The sequence below is a fragment of the Meles meles genome, chromosome 17, assembly GCF_922984935.1.
Source record: "Meles meles chromosome 17, mMelMel3.1 paternal haplotype, whole genome shotgun sequence".
Taxonomy (NCBI): Eukaryota; Metazoa; Chordata; class Mammalia; order Carnivora; family Mustelidae; genus Meles; species Meles meles.
In genome coordinates, this window is record NC_060082.1 from 37,400,639 (window position 1) to 37,414,193 (window position 13,555).

General features: G+C 40.7%; 1 protein-coding gene across 2 annotated transcripts in view; it reads right to left on the minus strand.

Moving 5' to 3' along the window:
• Nucleotides 1-13,555, minus strand: part of KCNH1 (potassium voltage-gated channel subfamily H member 1) — a 388,389-nt gene that overhangs the window by 358,244 nt on the left and 16,590 nt on the right. For both annotated transcript variants that reach the window (XM_045983592.1, XM_045983593.1), the window contains exon 2: nt 1,195-1,318. In XM_045983592.1, the coding sequence (XP_045839548.1) occupies nt 1,195-1,318 (124 nt within the window). The remainder of the gene's footprint in view (nt 1-1,194; nt 1,319-13,555) is intronic.

The following is a 13,555-nucleotide window of genomic DNA, read 5'->3' on the forward strand; positions in this document are numbered from 1 at the left end:
CTATTAGAACCAACAAGAAGGAAGAAAGGGAAGCAAAGGTTGCTCAGGCCCCACCAGAAAGTGAGGCTAACTCCCCGATATGTTGTAATTGTATATACGCAAACATCGACAGAGATGCAGATACAGAAAGAGACACTAATGGGGATAACAGCACATCACAAACGTAAGAGAACTTTATTGCAGGATTTAAAAGTCACAATTTCTACACCTTTGAGGGAAGAAGGGGACCCTTAAATTTCCCATTTCCCAGCCCCAAACACCTAAAATTTAAGAAAATGAAATTTTTGAAGCATTGAATACTTTTCAAAACGCAACTTCTGAAAATGAAGATGATGCCTGTTTCAGGTTTTTCCACCTTTCAGAGATGACTTTATTTCTTGATCCAGCAGGTCTGGGATCATGCAAACACCAGTGAAGAGAGACGACTCCAAAGAAGCAATAAGGAGTGAGAGGAGCCAAAGGCTGTGCTAAACCAAGATCTCGTCAGGGCACCACAGAAGGTGCATGAGGAGGAGCAGGGCACAGGCTCTGTTCAACTCATTCTGCTCTACTCTGCTCTACACCTTATAGATGCTTTAAAAGAGCGTTTCTAGCACCTGGGCCCAAGAGTACTGCTTAGTGAGTAACTCTGTCAAATGCCCAGGCGGTGTGAGCCCTTAGCACCGTTTGCCTCTGCTTTCGAGTGAGTGACCAGAGATGTGACAGCATGAATTAGAAGGCAACCAAATCTCAGTTCTCTTCTCTTTTTCTGGTGAAAAGCCCTATGAACAAGGCCCTTGTCTGCAACATCATAGGGATTCTTCTCAAACCGTCATGTAATTTCAAAAATTAATTTAATCACCTTAAATTATATTTCATTTTTATTTCATTTTCAAGAATCATCTAACTTTCCTATCCTTTCATCTAACACTTCCTAAATTTCTGAGTCCCCATTTTCTAGGTAAAATGAGCTTCCTGAGTTTCTCTAGGTGCCCATCTCAGTGACTTACAAGTCCAGTCAGTTTGTGGAGACCACATTTGAAGCCTTCTTTGATTCCTTGGTATAGTGCATGAACGAGAGATGACATTACCATAAATATTCCTGAAGAAAACTCTAAATGAGAGAAGGGCAATCCCCACACTGCATAAGCCATTTTGTTTTTCCAGAAGATACCATGATAGAATGTTGAACAGAACAAGCCCAGACATAAATACCTGCAGGTACTGCTTTTTTGCATCACTTCCGCCCTGTGATAGCCAGACAGCTTGCAAAATCCGTCGTTGCTGTACACGATAGGCCAGTCCACTATCTGGGCATTCCCCAACACAAAATTAGTATCTGTTAAAAAAAAAAAAGAAAGAAAGAAAAGAAGAAGAAGAAGAAGAAAAAGAAGAAGAAGAAGGAGAAGGAGAAAAGAAAAGAAAGGGGCATAGGAGGCAAGACATTAATTGAGAATAAATGAGGACACAAATAATGTCAACAAATCCAGGTATCTTGGTTTCCCTCTAAAACAGTCTCTTGAACAGGAAGAGGGCCCTGTGAGGAATACAAAAGAATAGTTCTTTGGAGCCAAATATTTTGAATTCAAATGCTAAGGTAATTGTCCTCCAAGAGGAAGTCAGCAAAAGAAGCATACTTAACCAACCAATCAATGAATCCTGCAGAAATCCAGTGATTTCCAGGAGACATGTTCAAGTCCTAACTCATCTCAGTGAGTACAGTGGTACTCTGGAGCAAGAGAGAATGCAACAGGAATTTCTTCTGAGCTCCATCTAGCATCTTAGCCTTGTCAGTTCTTTGGCCAATAGCTACAAATTGGCCTTGTTGACCCTGATGAGCATTTACCCATCCCAGGAGGAGAAAGTCTTCTTAGAGAGGCAGAGGAAGGGAGAGGGAGGATTGCCTCATGCAACACACATATCAGAGACTCCTCCTCTTGGTAAGGAAGTGACTAGACACTCCTAATACTAGAGCCTTATAGAACCTGATCAAGATGCTCACAATGACAAAAGCCTTCTTGCTGATTCTGAAATTTTGTAGCCACAGAAGCCACATTTCAGAGTTCTTCCACTGCCCATCAGCCCACATTCACTTCAGATGCAGGGAGTAAGTGGGACAGAAACGTATGGCTGCTCAGTGTTTTCTTACTACTTCCCACATTTTTCAAGATCAAAAGTCTTCAATACTTTTTGTGCTTAGAAATCAACTGTCGGGCGCCTGGGTGGCGCAGCGGGTTAAGCCGCTGCCTTCGGCTCAGGTCATGATCTCAGGTCCTGGGATCGAGTCCCGCATCGGGCTCTCTGCTCAGCAGGGAGCCTGCTTCCCTCTCTCTCTCCGCCTGCCTCTCTATCTACCTGTGATCTCTCTCTGTCAAATAAATAAATAAAATCTTTAAAAAAAAAAAAAAAAAAAGAAATCAACTGTCCCTCTTTTTCTCTTTGAGAACTTAAATTAGGCAAACAACATCCAGAACTTAAACATCATCATGATTTTAGCCTGGCTAACTCCTTTCGACAGAATACTTACCCCTTCCCCAAGAAAAGAAAAAAAAAAAAAGAACATGCACACAACCTTTCTTTCATTGTAAACAGGAAGGGGTTTTGTTTATATACACACACCATGCAAAGTGAAATAGTAGCGACATCTAATGTCCTCATTTAATTGGGACGTTAATTTTGTTCTAGAACAGCATCTACAATTTATTCACAATATGGATAACCATCCCTTCTTATCAATGGGGGGAGGAATAGAGGAACCAAAAGGATGCTAAATAACTAAATATGGTAATTTATTCTTAAAAATGCTTTCATCTACTTAAAAGGAACATAAAACACGACTATCAGGAAGTTAATCTATACAACTGTTAAGTTTCTAAATATGTTTTTACTGAAAATCTATAACCAGTTTTCCCCTCCATTTCTCCCATATAATCATGAATACTTCTGGAGTGTCCACTAGGTACCAAGCATATTATGAGACCCTGGAGATATCCAGCCTAATGATATATGGTCCACGCATTCCAGGAAATTATCAGGACAAAAAAACATGTGCACAACTACCTAAGAAACCAGTAATAAAACTATTGACTCTGAGGGAGGTAAAGGACCATGTCTCCTTGGGGTCACATTTGAACTTGCTCTAATCTGAAAGGATGAATAAGACTCATTCAAACATTATGAATGCCTAACTTGTAACTATCATATATGATACAAAAACAATATTTAAAGAAATGAACACAAATTGCCTGCCACTGGTGAACTCAAGAGGTTGTGAGAGGAAGGGAACATTCCAGGCTGAGGAGAAGCCTAAGCCAAGGTCTGGCAGGATGGGACACATAAAGACTGGCATAGACAGACAAAGGGCACCAGGAAGACTGGTAGGAGATGAGCCTGAAGACCAGACTAGGATGGACTTGATGGTCAAAGATCTTTGACTTTTTTCTGGAGACAGGATAAACCTACAGGTATACCACTAGGATGGCAATAATAAAAAAGACAATAACAAGTGTTGGTGAGGATGTGGAGAGACTGGAACCCGCATCCTGTAACCCTTGTGCACTGCTGGTAGGAATTTAAAATGGTGCAGTCAATTTGACAGTTTGGCAGTTCTTCAAAAGTTACCCATGAAGTTATCATATGACTCAGCAATTCTATTCCTAAATATGTGCTCAAGAGAAACGGCAACATACATCTACACAAAAACCTGTCCATGAATGTTCATAGCAAAAGTATTAATAATAGCCAAAACATAAAAATAATTCAAAATATCCATAAACTGATGAACAGACACACAAAATGTGGAATCTATTTGGCAATAAAAAGAAACAATACTGATACATATTGCAACATGGATGAACCTTAAAAATATTATGCTAAGTGAAAGAGGCCAGACACAAAAAGTCACATATATTTTTGGTCCATTTATGTGAAATGTCCAGAAGCACCAAATCCATAGACACAGAAGGTAGTTTCATCATTGCCAGGGGGCCTGGAGGGGAGGGGTAGGAATATGGAGTGACTGCCAATGGGTGTGGAGTTTCTTTTTTGGGGTGGTGAAAATATTCTGGAATGCGATAGTGGTGATGGATGCATAACTCTGTAAATACACTAAACAACTGTACATTTAAAAAGTGTGAAATTTATGGTATGTTAATTATATCTCAATAAAGATATTTTTTTCCAAAGGGGGTGTGGATAATCCTTCATGTTGGTCTTCTCTTCCTGAGTTATTCTTTTTTTTTTTTTTAAATACCAGACTCTTTTTTTTTTTTTTTAAGATTTTTATTTATTTATTTATTTGATAGACAGAGATCACAAGTAGGCAGAGAGGCAGGCAGAGAGAGAGAGGGGGAAGAAGGCTCCCCGCTGAGCAGAAAGCCCGATGCAGGGCTCGATCCCAGGACCCCAGGATCATGACCTCAGCCGAAGGCAGAGGCTTTAATCCACTGAGCCACCCAGGCACCCCTTCCTGAGTTATTCTTGAACAGAACAACTAAGCCTTAAAAAAAGTACAAAATTCACTAAATCAGGGTGGCTGGGTGGCTTAGTCAGTTAAGTGTGTGACTCTTGATTTCGGCTCAGGTCAGGATCTCAGGGTGGTGAGATTGAGCCCTGCATGGAGTTCAGTGTGAAGCCTGCTTAAGATTCTCCCTCACTCTCCTCCTCTCTCTATGCCCTCCCCAACATGCCCCCCCTTAAAAAAAAAAAGAAAGAGAAGTAACAAATTCACTAAATCACCCTTAAATGTATATGAATTCCAATCAGTTTAACTTTCTTGTTAACTCCTAAAAGTGTAAGTAATTTCCCTCAAAGACCTCAAATAGTTAGGAAAAACTGAGTGAGCTCTTTCATGGCTAATGCCCCACTAAAGTTATGTGCTAAGAGGGAATGATAGCCAGTTATAGATAATGATTTGACAGCATGTATTTATTTCCTCTCCTACCCTAGGCACCCCTAAAATTAAAGTAAATGAATTAAAAAGGTAAAAAAAGAACAGAAAAAATGACAATGGAAGAAGCAGAAATAATATAGGAAAACAAAAAATAACTAAAAAAATATATCCCTGATTAGTGTCCTGAGAGAGATTCAAGAGATATTACAAACATAAAACAAGAACAGGATGCTATGAAAAAAAATAAGAGAACAATTAAGACCCCCTGTAAGTTAAAAGTGAGTAATTAAAAATTCAATATAAATTTCAGAAGATAAAGTCTCATAGAGAGTAGTAGAGAAGAGACAGAAATAGTTTTTTAAAATAAGACATAGAGCATCAATCTGAGAGGAACAACATATATACTAACAGGAACAAGAGAAAGAACAACATGAGAAAAAGCCAGACATTTTTTAAAAGTTAGAACAATCAAATGTGAGGGTAGAATAAAGATATTCAGATGTGCAAAGACCTAGAAAAGCCATTTCTCACTTTTTTAAAGATTTACTTATTTATTTTATAGAGGTCGTATGACTGGCAGGAGTGGGAGAGGAAGAGAGACTCCTCCAGCAGACTCCCCACTGAGTGCAGAGCCCAATACAGGGCTAGACTACAGGACCCTGAGATCATCACCAGAACCAAAATCAAGAGGCAGATGCTTAACTGACTGAGCCCCCTAGGTACCCCTCCTATGTATTCTTTCTTGGGAAGTTACTTGGGGATGTATATCAGCAAAGTGAAGGAATAAGGAAAGAAGATAACATGAGAACCGGAGGGAAAGTGGCTCCAAATATAGAAATCAGGATGGAAGCTAACAGAAAGCATTCAGCACAGAATGGTACAGAGAACAGATGTCAGATGTTCCAGAAGAGAGTTATCTAGGGATAAAGGAGGTCAGGATCTGATGAGATACCTGATCATTTGAAACAACATAAAAAGTCAATATAGGGTGCACCTGGCTGGCTCAGTTGATTAAGCATTTGCCTTCGGCTCAGGTCAGAAATCCAGGGTCCTAGGATCAAGTCCTGAACTGGGCTCCTTGCTCAGCCAGGACCCTCTCCCTATGCCCCTCCCCCTGGCTTATGCTCTTGCTCTCTCTTTCTCTCTCTCAAATACATAAATAAAATCTTTAAAAAATAAGTCAATATAGGTGCATAATTTGGGGGTGGGGAATGGGCAGGAAAAGAAAGCAGAAGCATCAAAGGAAACAAAAGCTGTGCAAGAAGGGAAACCAAATCACACCATGTCTTATCACCATCACAACAGTGTAAACACCCCATTAATTTCTAATTTTTAAAACCAACATAGTCAAAGCATGCAATATTTAACTATAAATATCTAAATATAATCTTAGCAATTCCAATGCCATAAAAATACAAATGATAAGTTTACAGAGAAAAGTGAGAACAATCATGGGATGGTGTCTAGAGCTGATATAATAAAAAAAAAAAAGGCATAAATATTTTCAAATTGCAAAGATAACCAATAAGGGAGTAATATAATTATATTAGGAAAAGGAGGTTGAAAGTAAATAAAATGAGATAAAAACTCAGCTAAATTAATGGAAGTCAACAGCTAATAGCTAAAATTGATATATCTAGAAATAGCTGTAGTGCATATTATTTAGAGACATGGCAGAAACTATAAGAAGAAACAGCTAAAATTAGAACATGTGACCTCGGATGAGCAGGATGGGCAGAGGGACAAGGCATAGGATGGTTTTTTTTTCTTTATAAGCCCTTGAGGTTGACTTTTTTAACCAAGAATATATACTACTTTGATAAAAATAAGTATATTCTTAATTTTTAACGAATTTAATCAGTAAAAAAATTAACTTATTGATTAAATTTTTTGTTAAAAAAAATGAGAACAGGATACATTTCAAGTTCCAGATATCACTGCAGTTTTTCATAAACATATTCTGGTCATCCTTTAAAGGTGCTCACCCTTCCTCAAGCATTCCCATTTGTCGCTGCAGCGAAGATTAGTCTTATCTGGGAAAAAGCAAGTCTCATTATAGAATTTAAAATTCTAAAATAGTTACCTCTCAGCGTTAACCCAAGCAAGAAATTATAGTTTCCAGGAAGCAAGGTTCTTTTGCTACCATGTGATATCCAAGGATGTGGAGTGAATGGAAGAAAGGATTCTAGTCTCAGTCACAAAGGCATTCGCCCCCAACAGGAAGGAAATTTTCCCCCTTCCCCATCCCTTGCACACATGTGCGTACCCTATTATGGCTGGCTGGAAAGGGGGACTAGTCTAGATTGTCTTCAATTCCTAAACTACAAATAACTGACCTGCAAATTACCTTCCAAAAAACAATCTGTTTATAAATTGTGGGCTACCCATACAAATACCATAATGCTACATATATCATCAGAAACTAAGGAATGCCCCATAAGCAATATTAAAGATATTAGTAAGAACGCATACCATTTATCAATATTTACTCTGTGCCAGGCTCTATACTAAGACTTGATCATATATTAAGGGGAGGGTTTTTTTCATCTCCATAATAATCTTTGTGAGGTGGTATTACTTTACTAAATGAAGTGTCACTGATTTCATCATTTTACTCACAAGGACACAGAGCCTCTGAGGACATAGTCATAGCAGGTTAGAGTTTGGATTTGAATCTAGGTCTATCTGACTTCAAAACTCATGCTTTTAATCATCATATTACATTGTCTCCCTCATTCCATTAAGAACTAAAATCAGACCATTTCTATGAAAATCTTTTTAACACATTAGATTTATGGCTTTCCTATAAAAATACTAAGTATAATGACACTTTTAATTGATGAGTCAACATTACCATATTTGTTACCATACATTATAATTCTACTTTGTGATCTACAATGATGTCCTTAGGAAATGCTGATGTGCGTGGAAGTAATCATTCCTCATCTAAATGTTTGCATTTCCCTGTCTAGATTTCCAATGTTTGTCTCTTGCCTCACTTGCAAATTATCACCCCCACTTTTTAAAACTTACTGTGCTAAAGAAAAAAAGAAAGAGGTTCAAATTTTTTTAAAAACCCAAAAAACAAAAACTTAGTGTACTGACCTATTCTCTAACAGTCCTGCCTCCTCATAGTGACAAACAAGGACAGGAGAAGAGGGGAAACATTGTGCCTAGATCCCCATCTGACACTCAGGGGTGGGAGAGGACCTCACACTGGTGACTTAAAGGAGCTGTGGTGCAAACCTGGCCATATTAGCTTCCTGGGCACCCTCCCTTGCCACCAACCCCCCCCCCCCCCAAGCAACCATGGACTCTGGAAAGGATCCAGAAGTTCCCAACTATACTACTAGTGCTGATGTTGCATAAGAAAGATGGTTATCACAGTAGAGTGAAGTGACCCTGTAGCCAAAGGCTGTGTCAAATGGCCTGACTTAGGGGTTCAGGCAAATATCAGAGGTGAGCTGCATAGTCAGTAGGGGCCTAGACAGGATCAAGTTAGTACATACACACCACACATATGCATGCAGACACATACACCTACCACACACACACACACACACACACACACACACACACACACACACACAGGAGTATGTGATGGGTTGAGGCAGGACATCAAGTTCTGCTCAATTCAAGGAACAGAATATAAGCTCAGCTTATATTATATTCAGCTAGTCATCTAGTGACCAGAACAGAGGCCATTACCAGAGACCCAAAGACCTGGGGTGGGGGGGGTGGAGGGAATAAGACTTTGCACTGGGGATCTGAGGGCCCCTAGGTGGTACACGTCCACCCCACACACACGTGGGGTGGCTTGTGTCCACCCCACACACCATCAGAGGGGGAAACAGTGGGGTGGGCTGAATTGGATTTTCAACACAAGAGACTGAGTTACCTCGAAAAGAATAATTAAAACAGAAGCATTTGAGATACTACTAACTGGGACATTCAGACTCTCCTTTTGCTGTTCAGTGGAGTGGGAACTTCTGAGGGAGATAAGCTTTGTTAAATAAAATAAAGAAGTTAACCAGGGCACCCAGGTGGCTCAGTCGTTAAGTGTCTGCTTCAGCTCAGGTCATGATCCCAGTCCTGGGATGGAGCCCTGTATCAGGCTCCCTGCTCAGCAGGAGCTTTTCCCTCTCCCACTCCCCTTGCTTGTTTCTCTCTCTAGCTGTCTCTCTCTGTCAAATAAATAAAATCTTTCAAAAAAATAAAAAATAAAAAAATAAAGTGAACCCAGGTGGGTCTGAGTCAATTTGCTACCATGCTTATGGAAGTATATCTGCATAAAAGGAGACGGCTCAGAAAGTGGGAATCTCCTGGAAAAAGTGCATAAACTCTGGTGCAAGAACTCTGTGAGAGCAATTTTGTTCAACTAACTCTCCTTAATTCCTCCAGGTGGTTGGCTATACTCCCACTGGTTAAGAATGCCAAATAAGAGGGCTCTAGTGAAGTGATAGAGACTTTCTAGCTAAACGGAGAGATATGTATTCCACATCCAAACATAAATGACTCTGGGATTATTTATATTTTCCAAGCTGAATATATGAAAAGTTATTTTGAAGCCAAGCAAAATCTGATTAGGAAAGTATCCCATTGCATGGACAAAACACTAAAAAACAAACAAACAAACAAACAAAAAACCCAAACAAACATAATTTCCTAAGGTTGCAACAGAATTGGCCTGATCTGGATATAAGAGATCTGGAGATTTTAAACTGAGAAATGTTAGGAAATCTGCTATTTTTCATTGGTACAAAGGGCATCATCACCATCAAGAGTGCATGTTTTAATAGTCATTGGGTCATTACTCCCTGAGGTAGGCAGACATTAGTATTAACCCATTTTTATAAATATTGCAAAAGGGTACTAAACTGACAAAACTTTTCCTAGACCATATATCTAGTAGAACGGGGACTGCCTAACACTGTATCAGGGTTCATGGAAACAAAATTAATAGGAAGTGTGCATGTGTGCACATGTGTGTAACCAGAGAAAGAGATTTATTATAAGGAATTGGGTCGTGTGATCACGAAGGATCCCAAGATTTGCAATTGGCAAGTTGGAGATCCAAGAAAGCCAATGGTGTGTGGTTCCAGTTCAAATCCAAAGGCCTAAGAATAAGGAGAGCTCATGGTTTAGACCGAGAAAGAGAAAGAGACAATGTTTCATTTCAAAGCCAAAGGCAGGAAGAAACCAATATCCCAGCTTAAAAGTAGTCAGGCAGGGTGCCTGGGTGGCTCAGTGGGTTAAGCCTCTGCCTTTGGCTCCAGTCATGATCTCAGGGTCCTGGGATCGAGCCCCGCATCAGGCTCTCTGTTCAGTGGAGAGCCTGTTTCCTCCTCTCTCTCTCTGCCTGCCTTTCTGCCTACTTGTGATCTGTGTCTGTCAAACAAATAAAATCTTTAAAAAAAAAAGGGAAGAAGAAAAAATAAAAGTAGTCAGGCAGAAGAAAATCCCTCTTATTTAGGGGGAAAGTCAGCTTTTTATTCTATTCAGCCCTTCAACTGATTAGATGAAGCCCACCCACATTAGGGAGAGCAATCTGCTTTACTCAGTCTACAGATTTTAATGTTACAAACACTCAGGGACACCTGGGTGGATCAGTTGGTTAGGCATCTGCCTTAGGCTCAGACCACAATCCCAGGGTCCTGAGTTCAAGTCCTGTATTGGGCTCCTTGCTCAGTGGGGAGCATGCTTCGCCCTCTGCCTGCTGCTCCCCCTGCTTGTGTGTGCTCTCTCTCTCTCTCTCTCTGTCAAATAAATAAATAAAATCTTAAAGAAAAGAAAAGGGCTGGTGGAATTTTTTTTAAAAATAAGTGAATAAAATCAATGTTACACTCATCCAAAAACAGTCATCACAGAAACACTCTGAATGTATCTGACCAAATATCTCCACACTCTGTAACTGAATCAAGCTAACACATAAAATTAACCATCACAGGGGCACCCGGCTGGCTCAATGGGTTGAGCCTCTGTCTTCGGCTCAGGTCATGGTCTCAGGGTCCTGAGATCAAGCCCTGCGTTGGGATCTCTGCTCAGTGGGGAGCCTGCTTCCCCCTCTCTCTCTGCCTGCCTGTCTGCCTACTTGTGATCTAAGTCAAATTAATAAATAAAATCTTTTTAAAAAATTAACCATCACAAACACCACAGCCAATGCTTTAAACTGTATGATTCTCTACAATAATCTTTAATGGAACCAGCAGACCCATAGCTCACAAATTCTGAAGCTCCCTCAAAGTCCTTGGTAGTATTCCAGGACTCTAAGTTGTGCAGAATACAGTACCTCTATAAAGCTCTATTTTGATAAATAGATTTCACGAAGGCAACACTTACCTTTCCACACCTGGGGCTTTCACTGAAAAGAATGAATATGTACCCATCCCCAGAAAGAAATGTTACAACGAATCCTTTGATCCCTTTCTTCACCCCCCTCACTTATACCTGCCTATGTAGATTGGTCAAGCTATCAGTAGGCATCTCAAAAGCAAGAAGAATCCACTACGTTTACTGACCTCTCAGACTTGCCTGTGCCTGGTGTGGCTGGAGGTGTGAGGGCCTGAGCTATCTGTCTCAGCTTGTGGTGGGGGGAGTGCCTGGGTGGCTCAGTTATTTAAACATCCAGCTCTTGATCTCAGCTCATGTCTTAATCTCAGCGTTGCGAATTTAAGCCCTGCATGGGGCTCCATGCTGAGTGCGGAGCCTACTTTAAAAAAAAAAAATGAAGAAGAACCTAGTGGGACAGTCCTGCCAGTCCTCTGCTCTGTCATCTTCAGCTTCTTCCGCTAGGTCAGTGAGTCCTGGTCTAGAAGTCAAAGCCCGGGCTTGAGGAGGGAGACTGGTGGCATTTTATGTTCTCCAATCTGTTTTAATAGTCACAAAGCTGATACTGTATTTTGACTTTCACATGGCTCCTTCAGACAAACTTTACTTGGGTAAAAACCTGGAGGAATGAAGGTTAAATGGGCTCAAACACATTAACATGGATTAAAGCTCCAAAATCCCAAAATCCCAAAAGGTGTTCAGGGTGACTTTCAGCCTTCTTCTCTCATTGGTTTTCATTGTTGATGAGGTTCCTTGGTGCTTCTCCATAGAATCTCATGGCCTCTGTCTTACTAGATGCCCTCTGCTTGTAGAATGTCCATGTGGTGTCTCTAGTAGTATAGCTCAGGGGTCACCTGGCAGCTCAGGGCTCCCAAAAGTGCAGAAGCAGATGCTTCCAGACCTTCAGAGCTTAGGTGTTCAGAGATCATCTTCTTTCTTGCCTCCTGGCTCTGCCAAATTGCACTGATGAGAGTCTTTATAAAATATCTACAAAGGAAGAGGCAATATGATCCCCTCCAGAACACTCCGGGTGCTTTGTTAAGTCCTTTTCACTTTCCCTCTTCTTTTTGGGAAAAAAATTTACATACATATACATATATATATATACACACACACACATATATATTTTTAGTAGAGACCAGCCCTTCCATGTCTCAGGCCCATGACTCTGAGATCTGGAACAAAGTTTCACTATAAACAGTTGAGATTACACTGGTAGCCCCCCAAAAACCATGCCTCCCTGAGTTCATGCCCTGGTTTAGTTCCTCCCCCTTGAATCTGGGTGGGTTTGCAATTTGCTTTGACCAATAGACTGCAGCAGAATAGATGCTATGCCAAACCCAGACCTAAGCGCTGAAGGTCTGGAAGCATCTGCTTCTGCACTTTTGGGAGCCCTGAGCTGCCAGGTGACCCCTGAGCTATACTACTAGAGACACCACATGGACATTCTACAAGCAGAGGGCATCTAGTAAGACAGAGGCCATGAGATTCTATGGAGAAGCACCAAGGAACCTCATCAACAATGAAAACCAATGAGAGAAGAAGGCTGAAAGTCACCCTATTAATCCACCTTTCCCCAGCAACCCCTAGGTCCCCAGAGCACCATCTGAAAGAACAATCATGGAGACAGTAAGTTGGGTCCTACTGGCAGTGTTGTCCCTCATGAGCCATGTGGGTATGTCACCTCAGCTCTCTGGGTCCCAATGGAGGTGAACTACAAGTTTTCTTCTTCTGGTAGCAATAAAATCTGACTCCTAAGTGACTGGATTGATAACAAAGCACAAATCAGATGGCATTTCTGCAACCTGCGGGTACCCACCCTTGTCATCAACCAGTTATCACCCTGAACTATCCCTTCTCTAAATGTTGGACTCTGTAGAGTCTAGGTCACTTTAAAAGGAGCAGAAATACCTTCTAAACTCAACTCGGTGGGAAGTGACACATTTCAGGTGAACCATGTTGTGCAGAGCTTTTGCTCAGCGGAACTGCCTGGATTTGGATACGTGATATGATGGGCCATAACCTTGTGAAAGTGTACCATTTGTCAAGGGAGTCTACGGTAGACAGAAATCACATGTTGGTAAGTCAGTTTATATATACAGAAAATACCCACGTGTGTCTTTGCAATCTGTAAAATCCAAGTAAGACATATGCTCTTGATTATACATACAGCTATTTTTAAAAGATTTTATTTATTTACTTATTTATTTAAATGTATTTGAGAGAGAGAGAGAGAACACAGGAGGAGGAGCAGAGGAAGAGGGACAAGCAGACTCAGTGCTGAGCATGGAGCCTAACATGGGGCTCGATCCCACAACCCTGAGATCATAACCCAAGTGGAAATCAAGTTGGATCTTC